This window comes from Strongylocentrotus purpuratus, unplaced genomic scaffold (genome assembly GCF_000002235.5).
Source record: "Strongylocentrotus purpuratus isolate Spur 01 unplaced genomic scaffold, Spur_5.0 spur5_scaffold_16, whole genome shotgun sequence".
Classification (NCBI taxonomy): Eukaryota; Metazoa; Echinodermata; class Echinoidea; order Camarodonta; family Strongylocentrotidae; genus Strongylocentrotus; species Strongylocentrotus purpuratus.
This window is the reverse complement of record NW_022145601.1, coordinates 17,985,181-18,009,166: the sequence shown is the minus strand read 5'-3', so window position 1 is coordinate 18,009,166 and position 23,986 is coordinate 17,985,181. Positions and strand designations below refer to the sequence as shown.

Genomic DNA, 23,986 nt, shown 5'->3' with positions numbered 1-23,986 from the left:
ATTCAGGCTATTGCCTAAAAACTGGCATCCCTGTTACTCGCATTGGTCTCTTGAGGGATGTATAAATTGTGGTCACAAATCTACAGAACTTACAAATTTTTGATAATCCATTATTGAAGGAAAAAATATTATCAAAAGATCCTAATTGAGAGACCAATAGTGAGAGCAACCAGTGGCACGAAGAATGGCCTGCCATAGTTAAGTCCAATTTAAAGTCGATCTTAGTCTTTGTGAAACACTCCCCAGGTCTGTCGGGTGTGCCGCGTATGTTGTCAATATAAAATTGAAAGAGTTACAACTGGCAGTGTGGCAGTATTCATACATTCACTGCACAGATTGCCCTGCTCTGGTGAGTTTGCCGAGTTTGTGACCAGTAAGAACCAGTTGTGACCAGTCAGAACCAGCTACAAACAGCAAAGAGAGGCACTGTTTATTCGCATAGACTTAGTGATCTAATATTCAAAACATTCATATTTCCATCATCACTGGTCCGATTTATTTCAAACTTTCTCTATTCTGTTTCTCTTATTTTTTCTGAATTCATACAAATGGACTTATTACATAGGTTATATTGTCTTATAAACTGTCCTGCTTTTCCGAGTAAGTTGACTAGGATCCAGCGCTACATGTTGTAAGGTGATGTCTTCCAATTCACTGCACAGATAGTCCATTCAAATCTTTCAACCTGCCTAAGCAGCCACCTTTCTACAAAAGCCACCTGTATATAGAGGTCCACCAGATTGCCTCCCTCAAAGAGGAAATGTGTGTTAAAGAACCTCTTTGTAAAGGCCACCTGTCTACAGTGGCCACTTTGGGGGTTCCTTGGGCGGCCTTAATAAACAGGTTTGACTGTATTCACTTTGCTTCTCTCCATTCAAATGTTCCAATGAGTACATATACCTGGTGGGGTGCCGATACGACTTTGGCTGTAGTAGTGCATGTCCACCTTTACAATGGCCGCCGGGCTGGACTGCCCCCATGTGGAGTGGAGAATGTGCACTACAAGTGCAGAATCCTATCTGAATCCACTGAACCAGCGGAAAATACTTTTTCACATGTTTTGATTTAGCACTCTATCGAAAAGGCGCTATATAAAAAACAGGCATTATTACCAGTGCCTTCTTTCTGCTAAGGTCAGTCTGCTCCTGGACCTTATGAGATAGGTTTTAGTCTTTTGAAGAGTGGCCTTTGAGGAAAGACCAAGGACGACCAACATCAGTAGAAACACAAGGTATGAAGCACACTGATGTTAAGCTCCTCTTCAAACAATTGGATTAATTCATCGATTTCCTTGTCAAGATCTCGAAGCGCCTCAAGCTATTAAAAATGAAAATGAAACAGAACACAGTGGTAAAAGATGTTAGACTTAAAGAGAAGGTTGAGTTCTTTTATACAACTCCTTTATGAAACAAATCTATTCCGTCATCAATAACTAAGAACATGAAAGTTTATGAAATTTTCTGTACAGAGCAAATTGAAGAGGACATCACAAGATACGTTACAGTATTGCCAATTCGTATTTCACCGATGACAACTTTCAAAATTCATAACTTTTTTTTATTTTTATTCGGATATTGCTCAAACTTTCACTAATTTGTTTCTCTTGTGTATTTCTGCTTTTATAAATGCCAGCAAATTATCAGCGTGGACTTCTCCTTCAAAACAAATATTGACTGCTTATTTTCAGGTCAAAGTTAAAAGTATAGCTCCTCTGTGATCTCGAGACTGCACTGTGCCCCTCAACTTTGTCTTGAGGCACAGTACAGTTAGAGATCACATTGGGCAATTGTTTTACACGTCCTCTTCAAATCATTCAATATTTGTATAATACACACATATAAAACCCTCAACCCCAAATTTGTCCTATACTTATTTATTCATCTATTTATTTATTGAAATATATTTAATCAGGATAACAAGAATCAGATAAACATTGTTGATACAAAATCTGTTTTATATCCTGGTCCTCAACAGAATAAAAATGTAATACACGGAAATATAATTAATGAAAATCACCAAAGCTCACAAGCAAAGATAAACAAAGTATAAACTAATAAGAATAATATGCATGATTAGAAATAGTAAAAGGCAAAATAAAAAAAATAAAAAATGTAATAATTCAAATTAACAGCGGAAAAACATCAAATATCTTTTAAAAGGCATTAAAATATCACAAAAAATATTAGGGGAAGAGTAAAGATATAAGGAGATTGGTAGAAAGTAGAGAAGGAGAGAAAGAAAGAAAGAAAGACAAGGATGAGGGAGAGAGAGAGAGAGAGAGAGAGAGAGAGAAAGAGACAGAGAGCAGAAAGCCATTTCAAGAGCACTATACATACAGAGAACAATATTTGTTTGGAGTGAGTGGTCCCAAAGACCTTACCTTTATGCACAAGTTGCTCATCCTAAATGCACCTATTGTTGCCTCTTCATGGTTATCTTGAATGTCAATGTTGATGATATGAACTGGAATCTGGGTTTCTTCCTCCTTGCTCTCAAAATCTGTAAAAGGTCAAAGGTTGGAGTCAATTGAAACAAGTAAAAAAAAATAGAGGGGGAGAGGTAAGATTCCCTCTGTGAATGCTACAATTCAATGGATTTCTGAAGGCAAATGTGGATGATACCGACTAGGATCTGAGTTTCTTCTTCCTTGCTCTCAAAATCTGTTAAAGGTCAAAGGTCAGATGGCAATTGAAACAAGTACAAAAATAGAGGGAGAGAAGTAAGATTTCCTCTGTGAATGCTACAATTCAAGTTTTAAACATATCTTAAAGCCCCATACATTGCACTAGTTTGGCTAGGAGGGATTAGACCTCCCTGCAAGGTCACTGATATATGGTTATCTCATCAAATGAGCTTTTAATTAACATAAGAAAAAGGAGACCATGGGGGATCAACGGTCACAGATTAGGCATTTCTTGCTATATAGAGGGCGCAGATAGCTATAAGTAGTGTAATGGGGCTTTAACTATATGCATGTACATACCCTCCAAAACTTGATCGTAGACTCTCTCCTCTGCAGTGAGAACGACATCAAATTTATCCTTGGAATTCTGAAATCTCTCCGGCTTTGACTTTATTCTTCTGTTCCTGTCTAGCATATGTAGAATACCATTCTGTGTATATCTGATTTCATATAAGTTAAGGGTTATTCACCTTTTAAAGAAAGAAAAGAATACAATTATCAATGAGATTAAATAGTGATTAATACAACTACGATGTCTCAGAAGTGGTTTACCAATATATTTTATTTCTCTGCTCATCTGATCCAGACTTGCCTCCGCACATTGTGTGCACCTTCTCCAATCCCTGGGCGCTTTTTAGCCAAGTGCCGTTATTACATGCATGCTCAAAGCTGATCAATTCACAATGATGTTCACATCCTACTGGATGCCCACTTTAACACCTGGGTGGAGAGATGCAACATGCACAAAAAATTACATACAGTATTGATGTCATGCTTGGGATCAAGTCCAAAGGCTTTGCACCTCCAGTGTAGTAGAGGTGTTGTGGTCTAGTGGATAAGTCACCAGACTGCAGATAACAAGGTACAGGGTTCAAATCCCAGCGCAACACTCACGTCCTTTGGCAAGACGTTAATCTGCATTTGCCACTCTCCACCCAGGTGTTGAATGGGTACCTGTTAGGATGGGAAAGTTGATGTGGTTTGCTCAACACAGTTAGCGTCTGTAAAATGACACCTGGCTGGAATGCTCCCAAGGGAGTGGAGAATGTGCAAACATTGTGTGAATCCAATGACCGGGGTAATAATATATATCTGTAAAGCCATGTAAAAGCGGAATATTATTACTATTCAACAACGGCACCTATACGTACTTGCACCTATCTACTCTAGAGGTGTCACCACTCTCGGCTGAAGATGGGAAGGTTGTGGGTTCAAGCCCTGGCTCGGCACTGAAGTCCTCTTGCAAGACAATTTAAAAATGGGTACCGATAGGAAGGAATTGCTGAGATGCTTTGGCTTTGAGCACTTGAGGGTTCTTGAACACTGAAACCAGTAGCCTTGCTTGAGCCTGGGTTCAATTGGAGCACCTTTATATGTACAGTCAAACCTGTCTATCGCAACCACCCAAGGGAAACACAAAAAGTGGCCTTTATAGACAGGTTCCTTTAGTACATGATTCAATGAGAAACCATTTTTAAGGGAAACAACATATGTGGCCTTTGTAGACAGGTGGTCACTAAAGCAGGTTTGACTGTACCACAAAAACAAATTTTATCAGTATTAGTACTGTTGGCTACTGGGTTTCATGAAATCCCTCATCAAAAGAGGAAGATATCGAAATTTAATAAAAGGATACAGATCACGGTCCTTGCGTTTCAGGTCCTGATACATCTCTTCATAGGTGGTCTTGAAGTCATAAATGTTGGGCTTGTCTTGTGCTGGGCCAGGCAGCTTTACCGTCGCACCAGTTCCATAGGACTTCACATTGAAACCTTTTTTGCTGCACAGAAAGTAGAAACAGGTGAAAATGAAATCAAGACCACCGGAAAAAAAATATGGCCACTTCAGTGACTTCACATATTGACATTTCACAAAATCAGGTGTGATAGTGAGCACTAAAAGGATTCAGGGAGAACAAAATCTAACAACATTCCCCCCCCCCCCCTCCCATTTGAGTAGGAAAAATGGGAAGAAATAGGGAAAATATGGAAAAAATAGAGAAAATAAGAGAAAAATCTGGAAAATCAGGATAAAATCAGAAGAAAAAAAAAATCAAATCAGGAAACCGATTTAAATTGGGTACCGGTAATTATCAGATCAATTTAAAGATCAAGTCGGAAAGAAGTTATTTGATTGCAATATAGAAGTATCTTTCTCTATAAATGTTTAAATGATCGTTGCCAACATTTATTTCAAAATTATTGACTGTTTGAATGATTTTAGACCCTTTGCCACTTATAGTTTTTTTTATCGCAATGTACAGCGCTCTACGTGCCATGGCATGTTAACAATAACATGTCATTATAAAACAATAACATTAAACAGTAGGGCGCTGGTCCGCTAATAAGGGTCGTCCGCATAAACAAGGATCATCTTCGTAAACGCGAACAGACGCGTCCTAAAAAATAAGTATCTTATTCTTATTTCCGATCTGCGCGTTGGTGATGTGAAAAATGGATTCCACGATGATGCTCCTTGATGCATTTCACACTAACTTTGCAAAGATATTTTCACGTTATGGACAATAAATCCTTGGAAAGACGGAAAAATCATAAAAGTACACGGTGAACCGGGTGTATTTTATTACGCTTTTCGCATTGCCAGTGAGCGGATTGGGAACCCTACAATCACAGAGCTTTGAAGAAAAAAAACTTCTGCAAAAATGCAGACGATCCTTAGGATATCTTCATTCATGTAGAAAAACTGAAGAACCGCCGCTGATTCTCCTCCGTCGCGTCGTGTCTCAAATTTGTGTAGACCATACGATTTTACAAGGAGATTTCGAGCACTCACGTGCGTGCACAGCGACAAACAATAATGCACACAATGAATACGAAGTGGCTGATCGGCAAGATTGACAGTCTAGACACACAATTTGAAGTTTCAATGAATTTTTCTGACATCGCGCTCACTCGGTAAGTTTAAGATTTACTTACTGACTGACTGCTATTTAGTTTTAGGTGTCATCAATTGTGATTAAAATACCGATTTTAAATGAACTCAGTTGAGTTGGTGTTTGAAATGTTGAGAATCAATAGTCTAGAGGTCGTCTTAACAGTTTTTAATACACAAAAAGTATACTACTAAAGCTGCTAAAAACTATGTGTGAAAAAAACATGTAGACAGATCTAGACCTCTAGACAACAACAACAACAACTCAACGTGTTCTCAACAACGTAAATATGAATATGTGGGCTTTCATCGAAAGGGTGCGGTGCGGTGCGGCGCGGTGTGGTGTGCTCAACGCACCCATTCGATAAAAGAGGGGGGCCTTTTCTCGAAAGGGTGCGTTAAGAGCGGAGTACCGTTTTAACACACCCTTTCGATGAAAGCGGGGGGGCTTTTCTCGAAAGGGTGCGTCGACTAGTCTTTCGCATCAGTCGTTTAAAATGAGGATCTCGGACAGAAGGTAATAGTTGCCAATTTAAGTATATCGAAAATGTATTAAATAAAATGGAATGGTCTTGATTACAGAGTGGTCTTTTTCGTTATTACTATGTTGATGGGGGAGACAGAGAGAAGGAAAAAAGGGAAAGGGAAAGGGAAGATAAAAGGAAAGAAAGAAGAATAAGAAGAGAAGGGGGAAACGGGGGGGGGGGGCGAAGGACTCTTGCCCCCCCCCCCCCCCCGCCAAAAAATAAATCAGAGAGAGAGAGAAGGGAAAGGGAAAGGGAAAGAGAAGATAAAAGGAAAGAAAGAAGAGGAAGAAGAAGAAAAGAGGGAAACGGGGGCAAAGGGCTTTTGCCTCCTCCCCCCGCCAACAAATAAATAGTAGAGAGAGAGAGAGATAGAGAGAAGGGAAAGGGAAAGGGAAAGAAAATATAAAAGGAAAGAAAGAAGAAGAAGGAAAGAGGGAAACGGGGGAAGGGCTCTTGCCAACAAAATAAATAAGAGAGAGAGAGAAGGGAAAGGGAAAGAGAAGATAAAAGGAAAGAAAGAAGAGGAAAAAGAAAAAAAAGAGGGAAACGGGGGCGAAGGGCTCTTGCCTCCTCCCCCCCCCCCCCCCGCCAACAAATAAATAGGAGAGAGAGAGAGAGAGAAGGGAAAGGAAAAAAAATATAAAAGGAAAGAAAGAAGAAGAAGGAAAGATGGATACGGGGGAAGGGCGAAAGGTTCTTACCTCCCCCCCCCCCCTTCCCGCCAAAAAAATTAATAAGAGAGAGAGAGAGAGAGAGAGAAGGGAGAGGGAAAGAAAATCTAAAAGGAAAGAAAGAAGAGGAAAATGAATAAGAAAAGAGGGAAAGGGGGCGAAGGGCTCTTGCCAACAAAATAAATAAGAGAGAGAGAGAGAAGGGAAAGGGAAAGAGAAGATAAAAGGAAAGAAAGAAGAGGAAAAAGAATAAGAAAAGAGGGAAAGGGGCGAAGGGCTCTTGCCTCCCCCTGCCAACAAATAAATAAGAGAGAGAGAGAAGGGAAAGGGAAAGAAAATATAAAAGGAAAGAAAGAAGAAGAAGAAGGAAAGATGGATAGGGAGAAGGGTGAAAGATTCTTACCTCCCCACCCCCCCCCCCTCCCGCCAAATAAGAGAGAGAGAGAGAGAGAGAGAGAGAGAGAGAGAGAGAAGGGAGAGGGAAAGAAAATCTAAAAGGAAAGAAAGAAGAGGAAAAAGAATAAGAAAAGAGGGAAAGGGGGCGAAGGGCTCTTGCCAACAAAATAAATAAGAGAGAGAGAGAGAGAAGGGAAAGGGAAAGAAAAGATAAAAGGAAAGAAAGAAGAGGAAGAAGAAGAAGAAAAGAGAGAAACGGGGGCGAAAGGCTCTTGCCTCCCTCCCCCCGCCAACAAATAAATAAGAGAGAAAAAGAGAAGGGAAAGGGAAAGGGAAAGAGAATAAAAAAGGAAAGGAAGAAGAATAAGAAGAAAAGAGGGGCTCTTGCCTCCTCCTCCCCCCCCCCCCCCCGCCAAAAGATAAGTAAGAGAGAGAAGGGAAAGGGAAAGGGAAAGAGAAGATAAAAGGAAAGAAAGAAGACGAAAAAGAAGGAAACGGAGGCGAAGGGCTCTTGCCTCCTAGCCCTCCTTCCCCTCCCCCCCCCGCCAAAAAAATAAATAAGACAGAGAGAGAGAGAAGGGAAAGGGAAAGAGAAGATAAAAGGAAAGAAAGAAAAGAATAAGAAGAAAAGAGGGAAACGGGGGCGAAGGGCTGTTGCCTCCTCCCCCCGGCAAAAAATAAATAAGAGAGAGAGAGAGAGAGAGAGAGAGAAGGGAAAGGGAAAGGGAAAGAGAAAGAGAAGATAAAAGGAAAGGAAAAAGAGGGAAACGGGGCGAAGGGCTCTTGCCCCCCCCCCGCCAAAAAATTAAAAAAAGAGAGAGAGAGAGAGAGAGAGAGAAGGGAAAGGGAAAGGGAAAGAGGAAAGGAATATAAAAGGAAAAAAAGAAGAAGAAGGAAAGAGGGAAACGGGGGAAGGGCGAAAGGCTCTTACCCCCCCCCCCCCCTCCCGCCAAACAAAAAAAAAAAGGGAGGGAGAGAGAAGGGAGAGGGAAAGAAAATATAAAAGGAAAGAAAGAAGAGGAAAAAGAATAAGAAAAGTGGGAAACGGGGGCGAAGGGCTCTTGCCTCCTCCCTCCCCCCCCCCCCGCCAAAAAATAAATAAGAGAGAGAGAGAGAGAGAGAAGGAAAGGGAATGAGAAGATAAAAGGAAAGAAAGAAGAGGAAGAAGAAGAAAAGAGGGTAACGGGGGCAAAGGGCTCTTGCCTCCTTTCTTTCCTATTCTCCCTCTTTTTCGTTTTTCTCTTTCTTTCTTTTCTTTCTTTTCTTTTCTTTCCTTTCTTTTCTTTTTTTCTTTTCTTTTTCTTTTTTTCTTTTCTTTCCCTTTTACTCTCTTTTTCCCCTCCCCCTTTTCTCTTTTTTCCCGACGGCAGCGCAATTTTACCGACAATATCCTGACAGGTGGGGGGGGTGTCGCACCCCCACACCCCCTTTGGAGACGCCCCTGCCTTCGCCACTGTTGGCTACCACAAGGCTATCAATACAAATTAAGACATATTAATGAAGATTCTTTTTTAATGTTGCAGAGAGATAAGTATTTTCTCTATGAACTTGTTTAATGGACAATAAATAATATTAAAAACATGAATACTATAGCGGTATAATGATGAGAGAGATGATTTAAGTCATACTTTTTTTCAATGTGATTGGAGTGGACTTGAGGGTGGGGGGGGGGGTCCCCCTAAGATCTCGGCCGTTTCACAGCCGATCGCCGCGAAAATGCATATTTATGGTAATTTATGCAAACAAGGTCATAGAATTCACATTTTTACCCATAAATCATATATAATTCATATTCGAGCGTTCTTTTTCACTTCATATATTCGTTAGAATAATAATACGACAACAAAGTTGGAAGAGCCAGTTTATCCCTTTGTTATCTCTTGTTTTGATAATTTGTATTTATGTATTATATTATTTTGTTATTTCATTTCATTTCTAACCACAATTCAACTATTTTTACCCAAAATCAAACACATTTACTTGAAACAAGACCAAATAACCAATGTTTTCTCTTTTTTTTAAAAGAATAAATGGAATTTCCATATGTTTGGTACATAAATCACAAAAATGAGCGATTTTAGGGCTGACATGCAAAAACAAAAGGTCACGTGACTCCGCAATTATACGTCCGATTTTCAACAAAAAAATGTTTCAAAAGATGCGTAAGACTCGAAAGAAAAAAAAGTCATGAAAGAAAAACTTTATAATTATCTGCCGCGGTTCCGGAGTATTCGCGAAATTACTAGAGAGCACTAATCTTTTTTGGGGCCCTCAAAAATTTGAAAAATCGTACCCCCCCCCCCCCCCCTTGAACGCCAGGGGGGGGGTATCTCCCAAAAACGGTAAAAATTAACGTGTTTTTTTTTTACACGTTTTTTTCACAGGGCGGAGCCCTCAGAAGCTCAAGGGTATTAAACATCAAAATTAACGTCGGATGAGCATAATTTTATACCTTATTTGTGACAGTGGCAGGACACAATTTGGTGCTGGGTCCAGGGGGCGGAGCCCCCAGAAGCTCAGGAGTTTTGTCCATTAAATAATTATTATTTTATACCTTATTTGTGACACAGGGGTCACGAATTGGCGTGGGGTCCAGGGGGTGGAGCACCCGGAAGCTCAGGGGTTTTGGGCAATAAATAACGGTCAGATGCATATATTTATATCTATTTGTGACACTGGAAGGACACAAATTGGTGTTGGATCCAAGGGGCGGAGCCCCAAGAAGGTGAGGGGTTTTATACATCAAATTATCGTCAGATGGGCATATTTATATATCTATTTGTGACACTGGCAGAACACAAATTCTTCTTCCTCTTCCTCTTCTTTCTTTCCTTTTATCTTCTCTTTCCCTCTCCTTCTCCAACATAAGATGCAAGACGGATATATATCGACTCACCTTCTTTCCAAGAACCATACGGGCCTGGAATTTACTTCCCCCCCCCCCCCAGCATCTTTGCCTGCGACGCAGTCGAAACCTTCAAAGCCGGACTCTTATGGGAAGCCATCCAAGGGGGTAATATAATCATAGTCCCTCCCCACAACTGCAATGTGATGGGACTTAATTCTAAAATGTTCTAGAAGCAACAAACACTCTCTCTCGAACGATAACGTTCTTATTGGTCATCTTTATATCCCTCTTGAGGATCAGGACCAGGATCAGAACAGGTTCTCTCTCTCTCTCTCTCTCTTATTTATTTTTTGGCGGGGGGGGGGGGGGAGGGAGGAGGCAAGAGCACTTTGCCCCTGTTTCCCTCTTTTCTTATTCTTTTTCCTCTTCTTTCTTTCCTTTTATCTTCTCTTTCCCTTTCCCTTCTCTCTCTCTCTCTTATTTATTTTGTTGGCAAGAGCCCTTCGCCCCCTTTCCCTCTTTTCTTATTCATTTTCCTCTTCTTTCTTTCCTTTTAGATTTTCTTTCCCTCTCCCTTCTCTCTCTCTCTCTCTCTCTCTTATTAATTTTTTTGGCGGGAAGGGGGGGGGGGAGGTAAGAACCTTTCGCCCTTCCCCCGTATCCATCTTTCCTTCTTCTTCTTTCTTTCCTTTTATATTTTTTTTCCTTTCCCTTCTCTCTCTCTCTCTCTCCTATTTATTTGTTGGCGGGGGGGGGGGGGGAGGAGGCAAGAGCCCTTCGCCCCCGTTTCCCTCTTTTTTTTCTTTTTCCTCTTCTTTCTTTCCTTTTATCTTCTCTTTCCCTTTCCCTTCTCTCTCTCTCTTATTTATTTTGTTGGCAAGAGCCCTTCGCCCCCTTTCCCTCTTTTCTTATTCTTTTTCCTCTTCTTTCTTTCCTTTTAGATTTTCTTTCCCTCTCCCTTCTCTCTCTCTCTCTCTTATTAATTTTTTTGGCGGGAAGGGGGGGGGGGGGAGGTAAGAACCTTTCGCCCCTCCCCCGTATCCATATCTTTCCTTCTTATTCTTCTTTCTTTCCTTCTATATTCTTTCCCTTTCCCTTTCCCTTCTCTCTCTCTCTCTCTCTCTCTCTCTTATTTATTTTTTTGGTGGGGGGGGGGGGTGGCCGGGGGAGGGCAAGAGCCCTTCGCCCCCGTGTCCCTCTTTTTTTCTTTTTCCTCTTCTTTCTTTCCTTTTATCTTCTCTTTCCCTTTCCCTTCTCTCTCTCTCTGATTTATTTTTTGGCGGGGGGGGGGGGGGGGGCAAGAGTCCTTTGCCCCCCCCCACCTTTCCCTCTTCTCTTCTTATTCTTCTTTCTTTCCTTTTATCTTCCCTTTCCCTTTTTTCCTTCTCTCTGTCTCCCCCATCAACATAGTAATAACGAAAAAGACCACTCCGTAATCAAGACCATTCCATTTTATTTAATACATTTTCGATATACTTAAATTGGCAACTATTACCTTCTGTCCGAGATCCTCATTTTAAACGACTGATGCGAAAGACTAGTCGACGCACCCTTTCGAGAAAAGCCCCCCCGCTTTCATCGAAAGGGTGTGTTAAAACGGTACTCCGCTCTCAACGCACCCTTTCGAGAAAAGGCCCCCCTCTTTTATCGAATGGGTGCGTTGAGCACACCACACCGCGCCGCACCGCACCGCACCCTTTCGATGAAAGCCGAATATGTGGGACCATAACTAGCATACACACACAATTCAGTCTAGCCCCTTTTTGAGCTTCAAGTTATCAAAACATCACAAATGCAAGCATAATTCAAACCTTAGTATGGCATGGGCTTCCATACTCCTGTTCTGATTACTTGAGCACACAACTGCAATTCTAAGAGGCATTTTCAGAGAAATAGAGTGACCGGATTCAAGCGTCCGCGAGATTGTGGAAAGTACCATTTAGTGCATAGGGATGTAATGCATGAGACAAAAGTCTCATTAAAAAAAAATTGTTTTGATGATCTCAACCTGCTTTCTAGTGTTTGAAAAATGGGATCATACAATATAATGAGTTTCAACCATTTATAATTTGCTCTGATGCATAACTTTTACCAGTTTTACACTGTTAAAAAAATGGGTCAAAGCTTTATATTGTTTTTACCCTAAAATAAAAATAAATTATTCTAAGTTACCCACAATTCCAACTTAACTTGCAAAGGGAGATGCACTTCCGATATGTATTATTGATAAATTTGACGAAGCTCGAGCGAGGTAAAACAAACATTAAACCATTTTTAAATCATTTTAAAGTATGGTTAAAAATTGAAATAAATCCTTATGAAATTATGCATCTCTATTATCGTTTGCTGTGAATGTTGCTTCTGTATGGCTCGCTATATAATAAGTTGTCTGGATTTATATTTTGCTTCGGCAAGCAAGTTGTGTTCAATGCAAATTTACATGTAGACTAGGCTTCTGTATACAATGCACGGCGCGGCGTAAACGCAGCTGCTAGCTGCTGCTGGCTGCTGACCGCGACATCATCCGTGCACAACACGCTGCCTGCCATGCCCCAGGCCCTGCCCCTGCCCCTGCCCTGTACATGCTGTAGATCTAGGCCTTAGCTGTGACCGTACATAGTAGTAGAGGTCACTATTCAGGTTGAATATAAGTATACCATTTGGCCTTCTCATGAAATAAGCGGCAAATAAGCAACACTGGTCACTACCTGGCACTAGGGCGCTGGTCCGAGAATGAGGATCCTCCGCAAAAACGAGGATATCCTCGTAAACGCCAACATAGAGTAAAGGAGCCCGTTTTCGGCCACTTAAGACAAAATCCTATTTTTAGGACTCTTTACTTCCTATTTATTATCATTTCTTGTTCAAATCATGAAGCAAATATTATTATTATTTAAACAAAAAAAGAATCCCAGAAAAAAATCACGAATTGCCATGACAATATTCATTTCAATTTTCACTGTTTTGGAGCCCGTTATCGGCCGAGCGTTTCAGTTTACGGCCGCATGTACAAAGTCAATAGGAAGCGCTCGCGCGCGCCGTGCGTTTCCGCGCTGATGTACAGCACAAGCGGGCGGAGCAGGTATCCCACGCCGGAGCTCCCTGATGCTCGCCTGGCCGAAGACAGGCACAGCGGTGATCGGAAGTTGGAATCTGAATTAGACAGAGATATCGTGTGTGCGTCGCGGTGTGCGGCTGCATTGATTTAATACATGCGATGACATACTTTTGAGCTTGCGACTAGCACAAAATCGGGCTCTAAATCTGAAAAATACTCGAAATAAAGCTCATTTTATGGTACCCATATTTCTTACAGACACGCGTAAGATACTCGATTTTTCAGATTTGGGTAGCGGGACCGGCGATTACATCGCTAAAATGTGATATTTTAGGATATATTTTCCATTGCAAATGTGGTTCTTCAGTGACACTGGCATGGTATGGTATGTGTGGGATATGTGTTATGCTATTATGCGATTTATTTAAGAGTGATTTTACCTTGCATCCAACCAATCGGCCGAAAACAGGAGCTGGCCGATTACGGGCTCCTTTACTCTATTTTATTTTGTCCTAAAAAATAGGGATCGTTTATATTTTCGCTGACGTTTTTTTTCAACAACGCCCTGCAGGTTTTGGGTTTCTGAACCGCACGCCAGTGATGCGAAAAACGGATTCTGCGTAAGAAAATAACCCCAGTTTACCGTCTACTTTTACCTACCTTCCCATAGCCATAGGCATAGAACTTTCAGTCTACATGCATTGTGCACTCATGGAAAATTGGTCAATGTTTTTATCACCAAATTGAGATTCAAACCTTTATTCTTCCTGAAGGCGATACAAAACAAATGAGGTATCATAATAATATGAAAATTGAAAGAGCAGTTTTTTCTCCACATTCCCCAAACGATGCATCTCTGAACTCTAAAAGTATCTTGATCAAGAAGGCGATTTAAACACTGATTTCATCGTAGACCTAGCTCAGAGATTTCCCACTTATGAGAAATGCACTCCCAAGGGATAAGTAGTTCCAGTCGTAAGGAATATATCTCCAAGGGATCACATAAGATTACAGTTTGAACGGAGGTTCGCATGCCCCCCATGGGATGCGTATTGACCACAATTAAAGGTACTAGATCTATGTCCCATTTGCAGGCCAAAAAAATGAAAAAGTTAAATTCCAACTGCATTTGTAAGATACTAATTTAGAACTTCCCTAAAAAAGGTGGGGTTTGAAAATGTCTTTAAGTGGTAAAATAACGACTATTAGTTGTCAAATCGACTTTAGGGCTATAGAGCCCAAAAGTAATAGTCTTGATTTTCAGACAATTGTACCGAATGGTCATACATTTTATGCTGCGCAAAGATTCAATCAGTTTAATCTTGGCCATCACAAGAAGTGGGTTATTGATGTAGACAAATGCTCATGTACCCTTTACAACTCTTTTCATGTATTTTATTACCAAAGAAGAAAAAAAGCCAGTCAGACACTCAATAGTGTCTGACAGTGAAGTCTAGCAAGTAAACAGGTTTCCTTGCATAATTTGAATATGAGGACACTGCTAACGTTTAAATTTCACAGATAGGACATACATGACATATTCATAATTCCTGCAAAGTTCTACAGAATTTGAGGTTGGCTGCAAAAGGGACATAGTACCTTTAACATACATATGCCTGTCCTTCGACTTCTTAGTTGACAGCTCTCTACTAGAGCTCCGAGGAGCAGACAAGGTTGCAAGGAAATTTACACTTTGAATTGTTTCTCTCTTCTTTATTATTGGTAAAGTATTGAACAGAAAATGGCCTATTACTGTACATGCACCTTTGACTTGCCCTTTTAATACCAGTTTGCCAAAAGAAGAACAAATTATACTTACTATTTTTTTCTTTCTTATATATATATGTAATCGTACATGTGAAGATGTATTTATTGTCATTATTATTATCATTATTATCTTTCTAAAATAGATTTATTGATTCATACCTGTGGAGGAGAATGCAAACGAAGCATTCATCTTAGACTTCCTTGATCTTCTCGTGTCTGAATCTTTCTGGTTACGATGGAGGGAGGAGGAGGGGGACCGCCAAGGCATCAGGGCCACCAGGGACACCAGGGCCACCAGGGACACCAGGGCCAGGGACAGTTCTTTCATCAGCCTCGACTGCCATACTACCAGATCAAGCCCAACTATTACAGCAATCATCGTAGACCGCACCATCACAGGTATGATCAGGGTTCTCCCTCGGTTCATAATGAACTTGATAATAATACAGTGGAACCTCATTATAAACAGTGTTTCACAAAGACTAAGATCGACTTTAAGTTGGACTTGACTATGGCAGGCTATTCGTGCCACTGTTTTCTCTCGTCATTTACTGGCATTGGTTTCTCAAGGGACGTACCAATCGTGGTCACAAATCTACAGAATTTACATTTTTATTGTTTATTATTGTAGGAAAAATTATAATCTAAAGATCATAATTGAGAGACCAATGGTGAGAGCAACTAGTGGCATGAATGGCCTGCCATAGTTAAGTCCAACTTAAAGTCGATCTTAGTCTATGTGAAACACACCCCTGATATATAACAAGGTAATTTCCACGGTCCCAAAGACCTACATTTTTAGTTATAACGAGATTCCACTGTATCAAATAAAGTTTTACCCAACAAAATTATAGACAAGCATACCAATTCATTTATATGCAGTTTTGACTATTAGGGTGTGTGATATAACATTTTTTTGACTGCAGAAGAGAGATATAGTCTCATAAGGGGTTATATCTTTAATATGTTGTATTTGATTTTAAAATATGATCACATGGGAAATGTAACCAGCTGATTAAGCCCTTAGTGATTAAGCCCTAACCCTACATCTCGCATGAAACAAAATCACAAGTTTCTTTAATTGAATATTTACCAAAATTCAAGCCCAGAAAAATAACTGGGCAAAACATTAAATAACATGCACCATTAATACAAAGAAAAAGGATATTTTATGCCTCGTGTTATAATTTCTGTTGCTGAGGTATTAATGAAAAATGATAATTATATGATTGATTTCTATGAAGACATCAAGAACATGGGCCAACGAATGCCACGACCTTTGACCAGAAGAGGATGAAGAATAACCTGCAGAGGCGAACGGTTGATTACAATACGTCAGTCATCAAATATCTTCAGGTAAGGATTGGTAGAAAAGAAAAGTTTAGAAAAGTTTGGATTGTATTGTTGGTTCTTTGTGGAGTGACTATCAGCCATTTGTTGAAGTTTCAAAGAACAGAGCCCCCTCAAAAGAATAATAAATAATAATGTTCCACTTTTATATAGCGCTTAAAGCCACACTGTCCTACTTGTAGCTACTTGCTCCCTCTACATGTATATAGCAAACAATGCCTAATCGGTGACCATTGGTCCCCCATGATCCTCTATTTCTTATGTTAAGTGAGAGCTGATTTGATGAGATAACCACCTGTCAGTGACCTTGTAGGGTGATCTAGTCCCTCCTGTAAACTAGTACAGATGTGCTTTAAGAATGGATTATCTTGTTGGTTCTTTGTTTAGTGCTCAGTGGCTATCAGCCTTTTTGTTGAAGTTTCAGAGAACAGAGCCCATTCAAAAGAACTCAACAATAAAAGGAGCAGGCCTCAAAGAGTATAACATTTATTTCAGTAAACCATTTCACTGTGTTGGCAGTCATGCATGATGCCCACCTAAGCCTGTTTGGGTAACTTGCAGTATATGTGAAATTACAGATTTTTCTATACCCACAGGCTTGTAAAAATGCTTTAAAGTCGTTGTTTAACAATGTTTACAGTTTTACAAATCTGAGATGCATGGCTCCACATGTTATCAGTGTCTGGTGTCTGTGATATGGTTTAATATTGAAGCCCTACAAAATTTGCGCGTCACAATGATCATGAAGTGCCTCAAAAAAGTAAAAATCTGTGACCGGTTTTACCATACCATTTTTTCCCCAATAAACCATTAGGAAAATGGTTCTTGAAATTTTGATTTCCTATCATAAATATCTTGATAATCAGACAGGCGATCGGCTTGTAAAAGTCATGGGGTTCCTGACTGATCTAAAGGTTTATAATTATGATTGCAGCATGAGCTAAATCCAGGATTTTGTTTAGAATTTGATGCAAAGATACCCAATCCCTTTAATGAAATTTAAAACTCATCTTTTAGACAAGAATTTGGCAGCGGGACTACAAGGATGCAAGAATGATACAGCCAGACCACTCATATATAGGAAATGTAAGTAGACCTTTATTTCTTTAACAACACAAAAGAGGATTATTAGTCCACTCGCAAAAAACAGAAGGAAGGAAGATTGTATCTGTTTAGAGACGGAAAAAATAATAAGCTGGACAAGAAAATTATACAGATTAGACTAGGGAAGAGAAGTAGCATAAAAAATATGTAAATATGCTGTTTTAGCTTTGGAAAATTGAAAAAAACTCAAGCTTGGCAAAAGGTGGGGGGGGGGCATTCCTACATGTATGAGGAGAATAGTTGGACTATGAGAACAGTAAATGAAAAAGGAAAAAGAATTAGAGGTGAAGTCACAAATTGCACATTTAATTGCATTACAGATATTCAGTGTATATGATGTGAGACCCTCTGTGCTTTGTCAAGAATCTCCTAAAAATGTTCTGTTCTGTTTTCTGTGAAGCTGAGTTTGCCTCATCAGATGTTGGACAACCCTATCAATGCAGTAACAACTCGATTCGTGCGGACTTCAACCAACAAGGTCCGATGCCCTATATTTTGCGTTGTGGTAAGTGTTTTCAAAAGTCACCAACATTGCCGACAGAATAAATAAGATTTAAGTACATGCTGCTCTAATTTTATTGTCATTTTGTTGATTCCAAAACCTAACAGTATACACCAAACCTTATCTGCTACATAAACGGCCTTTTCCTGTTGCTTCCACACAGTTTCTTTCACAATGCAATCCTGTGACCAGAACTCAAATTTTATCTTTATGGGCAGTAAGTTTATTTTTGCAGACTTGTGCGAAACTTGGCAAGTGTTTGAAATATATCCTTCAGATGTCGTGTGTACAATGTTACAGTCTTCTTTGTACAAATTCTTTGTAAGAAATGAAAATCTAGCACCGTTGTCATATTACCGCTGAGGAAGCTATTCTTAAATCAACAGATATAACGGTCAAATTAATTTTGAATTCCGCACAATACTTTTTTTAGGTCTAGAAAATAAATATCTGGAATTAAACATTCAAAATCTGTTTGTTGAAAGCCAGTTTCATTTTTTTCTTCATTTGGTGGGAGATTTCTAATAACAGACCTCTTCAAGATACCGCTGGATTCATGGAACTTCAGGTTTTTAGGTCTGGAAAAGGGACAAATCGTCCTTAGAGCCTTCATATCACCTTTACATGCACCCACCATTTTATAAACCCGTACAGAAAGCATGTCCATCTCATTTCATTTCTTTCTTATCTATGATGTAGTGGACACCAGAAGGAAGGAGGCTGGTTACTGGGGCGTCGAGTGGGGAGTTTACTTTGTGGAACGGACTTACGTTTAATTTTGAAACAATTCTTCAGGTAAGCATTCACGACTTTCATATATCTTAACCCTATTTAGCCCGGGCTATTTTGAAACTGCATAGCCCGGGGGGGGGGGGGGGGGGGGGGGGGGGGCTTCTAAGGCCCCCCCCCTATGATCTCGGCCGTGAAACGCCCGATCGCCGCGAAAATTTGCATACATGTCAAGTGAAGTGTATAGAATACTATGATAATTTCAATTTTTTTGAAAAATTCACTCATTTGCATATTTATGGTAATTTATGCAAATAAGGTCATTAAATTCACATTTTCGCCCATAAATCAGACATTATTCATATTTAAGCATTCTTTCTCACTACATATATTTGTTAGACCATTTGGAATAATAATACAACACAAAAATTTGAAAAACCAGGGTTATTCCTTATGTTATCTATTGTTTTGATAATTTCTTATGTATTTCTTTGTTTTTTTAACTTATGTATTTTATTGTTTTTGTTGTTTTATTTCATTTCCAACTATAATTCAACTATTTTGACCCCAAAATAAACACCTAAAATCTAAACAAGACCAAATAACCAATGTTTTACCTCTTTATTTGAAAAATGAGATTTCCATATGTTTTGTACACAAATCACAAAAATGAGCAATTTTCGGGCTGACATGCGAAGACAAAAGGACACGTGCCTTTGTAATGGTAGGTCCGATTTTCGAAAAATTTCTTTCAAAAGTTGTGCAAGACTCGAAAGAAAAAAGTCACAAAATTTCAGTGCAAGATTTTCTTGCGTTTAAAAAATTATCGCGAAAAATGTCGAGGGGGGGCTTCTCAAGCCCCCCCCCCCCCCCCGGGCTAAATAGGGTTAAAGAATCATGAGTCTGAAGCTGGTGTGAACAGTCGATGCCATTTCAACTTTAATCTTTCTATCCCACGTCCTTTTGATCGATGAGTCAAGTTAGTAGATGGGTATTTCCATAAATTAGGGACCCACTTCGTAACATTTTTGGTGTCCTAGTAACATAAGGAACCCACACGTATTTGTGGCTTTGAGTAAAGACTGATTCTAGGTATGAGGATGCAATATTATGCCTGGAATTACCCAGATACATGTACATGTGTAATTGGCTATTATTTCAGATTGTTGACGGAAATCAAATGCAATCAGTTAGACTTGCTCAATCTCTCCCCTCCCCCTCTCTCTCTCTCCCTCTTTATTAGTCGCTCTATCTGTCTCGGTCTATTTCTTTCTTTTTTGTACATTCAAACCTGTCTATAGCGACCGCCAAGAGAAACACACACTAAAAATGTGGTCTTTGTAGACAGGTGGTCACTACAGCAGGTGTGACTGTATCAATGCTTTTATTTCAGTTGTGATGTGAGTAGAGTACTATGTTCAGTCATCATGTATCACAGTTTTATATATTTCTTTGAATGAAAATTTGATAATCAATTAATATGAGAAAAATAATGCTTCTCTATATACTACGTTTGTATAACCCAAAGCCATAGAAAATTTCTAGAGCATTAATAATGGAATGCCATATTATTAGAACCATCTACCTGAAGAACCTGCTTCTTATCACCTTTGGATTTATCTTTCATCCTGTATTTATAAAATAATGGATCATCATATATGTTCAAAGATCAATCAATTTTTTTTGCCCTCTGATTGGTTTACACGCAATGTAAATGCAAGTAACATTTTGGGCTTGGTCAAAGTCTGGAAGACGTTATGCAAAGGGTGACATAATTATTTGTACAGAATACTAAGGATCATGACAGTAAGTATACTAAGTAAACTTTCTAATGCAAAACATTCTTTGTGATATGCTCGGGGCTTTTGCTACTACATAACCCTCTTGGCGATCATAGAATTTGCAGGTGTCTCCATAAAGGCAAAAACAAAGGATACATTCTAAATATGGGTTACATGTTGATGAATATCAGCAGACAGCTAAATAGTTTTGGTTCTCCTAGCTCCCGGCTCCCAGACCATCTGTCATGGCTGCTGCAATAAATAATATAGTTAGGCGAATTATGGAATCGATCAGATCAGTTTTTCCCAATTTTTGTCATTAACAATGGTCTGTTTTCACTCAAACTTTCAGATTATCTTTAATTGTTATCTAGCGTTGAAGTCACTACCTTGGCACCAGAGTCTCTCATCTGAACAATGTTACTAAGTCCTTTTAAGAACTGTGCCCCTTCTCTCATCATTTTAGAAGAATATGATGTGAAAAGGGGATACAGTGCTGGCAGTTGTTAATCTTGTTTCTGTTATGTATCAGTCAATTTATTCCATCTCATTTACATCCTGAAATCTACGATTATGTGATGAGATATGTGTCATCTTGAGAAATGGCTGGTTCAAGGGAACTTCATAATTATTCTTGAAGAAAATGGAAAGAAAGAAATATATATATATTAAATTTGTTTATAATACAGGCTTCTCGTCATCTTCCAGACACCCAAATATATTTCTTTAATCGTCTTTTACTGCTCATTGCATTTGTCTTTTTTTGGTAGTTAGCACCCCAGAACACAAAACACATGCGTAGTGCCTCTAGGATTAAAACTAAGCTCGATTGTTTCTTTGTTCGCAGGCCCACGAGTGTGCCGTCCGGACGATGACGTGGAGTCGCAACGACATGTGGCTACTGACCGGAGATGACCAAGGCTTCATCAAGTATTGGCAGTCCAACATGAACAACGTGCAGATGTATCAGGCCCACAAAGACCAAGCCGTCCGATGCGCAAGGTACTACAACCTAACAGTAGCCCAGTCGGGAGGCATTCCAGCCAAATTATTCAGTAGCAATTTGAAGAAAGAGAAGTATAATGTTACTTGTAGTCGTTCATTAAGAAGTTTTCTATGTCACCTATGTTTCGATGATTCTTATGCCACATGTATATTTATATCAACAATTGCAATGCTCCTTCAGACTGTCTGGATTTATACAGTACATTGTATTTCCGTGGGGTTTACTGTATTACAAGTTCTATTGCACTATGTATCTGTAGATTGTACGGCTCACTTGAAAATTAACGTAACGTTTGTTTTGAATATGATTATTATATTAAGTGCTGCCACTAAGAATTCATACAAATGTTTCGATTATAAAGAAATAAATTTTGAGAAGTGTATGAGAGTGATGCGAGAGAAGAAATGGTAATTGACAAGAAATAAAAATGAAAAATAAAAGGACTTATTGAAATAAACAAATGCATGCCATTGATAAATTTAAGTGAAACTTTATATTACTTTGGAATTGTTTTCAATGATTAAATTTGAAATGAATTGAAATACATATTTGAATAAATTCAAATTAAAAAAAAAAATCATCAAATATAAATACAGGAAAAATTAATAAAATTGAAGGAAATGGATACAAGTGTGTGAGAAATAATGTTTATAGGTTTGTGTTCAATGAGCATGAGACAGAAAAATATATTCCAAGTTTGCAGCCAGTGCAGGATGAGATTAAGTTAGTTGTGAGAGTGTTTTAAAGAGAAATAGAGAGAGCCTTTGCCTTAAAGGGAAAGTCCACCCCCAAAATAAGTTTGTTTCAATAGAGGCAGAATAATAAGAAAATCAGGTGAGTGAAAGTTTGAGCAAATTCTGAATGAAAATAAGAAAGTTATGAATTATTGAAGTTGTGATCAATCAAATACAAATTGGTAACTCTGTGACTTATTATACGAGCTCTCCTTCATTTGCTTTGTGCATAATATTCCATAAAACCATGTTTTCTTCGTTATTGATGACGGAATATATATTTGTTCCTTGCAGGGGGAGTATAGAAACATATTTGCAATTATTATATTTAGGGTGCATGTATGGTTGAAATTTTTCTTGAGGAAAAATGAAAATTTTAGATTTTTTTAGTACTGAGCAAATGGAAGTTGAGCTCGCATGATACGTCATAGAGTTGCCAATTTGTGTTTGATTGATCACAACTTCAAAAATCCTAACTTCCTTATTTTTAATCGGAATTTGCTCAAACTTTCACTGACTTGTTTCTCTCATTTTTCTACTCCTATTAAAACTAACTTAATTTCAGGGTGGACTTCCCCTTTAAGTTTCTAAGCAAATCTTTCAATACATTAAAAGTGTACCATAGCTCAGCTTTACACACAAAATTTGATTTATTACAACTATCAAATACACATATCAAAACAAAATTAAAGACTTTATAATATCTTTACAATTTGAGTCATGTAAACGTACAATATTTGTTTTATATCTCAATGATATTCTATTTTGTAAACCAGCTTTTTTTTACTAGGGGGGTAAACTAAATTCCACTGTATGTAAGTTAATCTTGCGCACGTTGACACTTTGGCTTGGATAGCTTTGAAAGTTCAGATTTCCCCCTCATTTCTTTAAAAAGAATCTTTGCAGAAGTAGAAATTGATCACTCTAACTTTAGCGATGTAAGTGGAGGAAAGGATCGAGTCCTTAATGTTCAAGAACTTGGGTTCATCTGGTCCTGTCATTTTAAAAAGGATACACTCCGCTCACATTTTTCAATTTAAATACACCATCTATATTTGTGAAGTACGTCTCCGACAAAAGCAAACTGGATGGGACATTGCCCAACTACTTGAAGGTGCAAGACTGACATTTTCATGGTAATGTGCTTAGGTTCCATACACACTACTCCTATGCAAACAATCGTGTCACAAGGGGGATCTTTTCTGAAAATATGTGAAACACATAAATGTTCAACTTTTTTTTTGTTTACTCAAGTTACGTCACAGTGATAATTCTCTGCAGAACATGCTCATTGAGTGCGGAAAGGTTTTGTACATATTGGAACAAATTAATCTCGGAGAAGAGGAAGAAAAGTTGAAACTTCTCTGTACCAATAGAATAGAAAAATAAAACATAACAAACACAGACAACACAAAACAACAATAAAATGATATCCACATGATCTGAAAATTATGTTTTGTTTTGTTTTCAGTTCCACTAGGGTGGATGTAAGTAAAATTGAATGTATTTACTGTATTCAACTTATGATGTCCTTTGGTATTTCATCTTTTAAAAATGCTGACTGACTGAACGATACAAAGAGTACAATAATTTCTCTACAGAAAATTCACTAATCCCAAAAAAAATCAACTATTCTTCCAAACAGTAGTAGGAATCTGTTTTAAGACATTTACAACCTTACTCCTACTGAACACCCTATTTGCTCTTAAGTGGAAAGCTATGTTTTGTGAAAAAAAATTGAAAGGTAACTTTTGTCACTCAGTGAACATCGTATTTTGCGTGTGAAATAATCGAGAACAGTCTGTTTACGGGGAGTGTTTGTTTGAAAGACTATACAACTAATTACAAGAGCTTGTGCAGATGTCAAAATTGAAGCTTTCCCATTTCTCAGCCTGATATGCTGATTTTCATAAATATATATTTGCTTTCTTCTTGCAG

At 38.8% G+C, this 23,986-nt stretch overlaps 2 protein-coding genes across 2 annotated transcripts in view; one reads left to right on the top strand and one right to left on the bottom strand.

Annotated features, from left to right (window-relative positions):
- Positions 1 to 538: 538 nt before the first annotated feature.
- Positions 539 to 11,948, bottom strand: LOC115918684 (RNA polymerase II subunit A C-terminal domain phosphatase SSU72-like). Its single transcript, XM_030986955.1, has 5 exons — positions 11,829 to 11,948; positions 4,320 to 4,463; positions 2,984 to 3,123; positions 2,381 to 2,499; positions 539 to 1,317 (listed from the first exon to the last, which is right to left on the bottom strand). The coding sequence occupies exons 1-5, from the start codon at positions 11,897 to 11,899 to the stop codon at positions 1,216 to 1,218; spliced, it is 576 nt and encodes a 191-aa protein (XP_030842815.1). The 5' UTR covers positions 11,900 to 11,948; the 3' UTR covers positions 539 to 1,215.
- A 242-nt stretch (positions 11,949 to 12,190) lies between these two features.
- The window catches only part of LOC115924544 (pre-mRNA 3' end processing protein WDR33-like), a 28,463-nt gene continuing 16,667 nt past the window's right edge, over positions 12,191 to 23,986 (top strand). Inside the window, exons 1-7 of the mRNA XM_030986954.1 lie at positions 12,191 to 12,268; positions 14,986 to 15,241; positions 16,087 to 16,198; positions 17,210 to 17,278; positions 17,697 to 17,801; positions 18,498 to 18,593; positions 21,156 to 21,310. Of these exons, the coding sequence (XP_030842814.1) occupies positions 15,078 to 15,241; positions 16,087 to 16,198; positions 17,210 to 17,278; positions 17,697 to 17,801; positions 18,498 to 18,593; positions 21,156 to 21,310 (701 nt within the window). The 5' untranslated portion in view covers positions 12,191 to 12,268; positions 14,986 to 15,077. The remainder of the gene's footprint in view (positions 12,269 to 14,985; positions 15,242 to 16,086; positions 16,199 to 17,209; positions 17,279 to 17,696; positions 17,802 to 18,497; positions 18,594 to 21,155; positions 21,311 to 23,986) is intronic.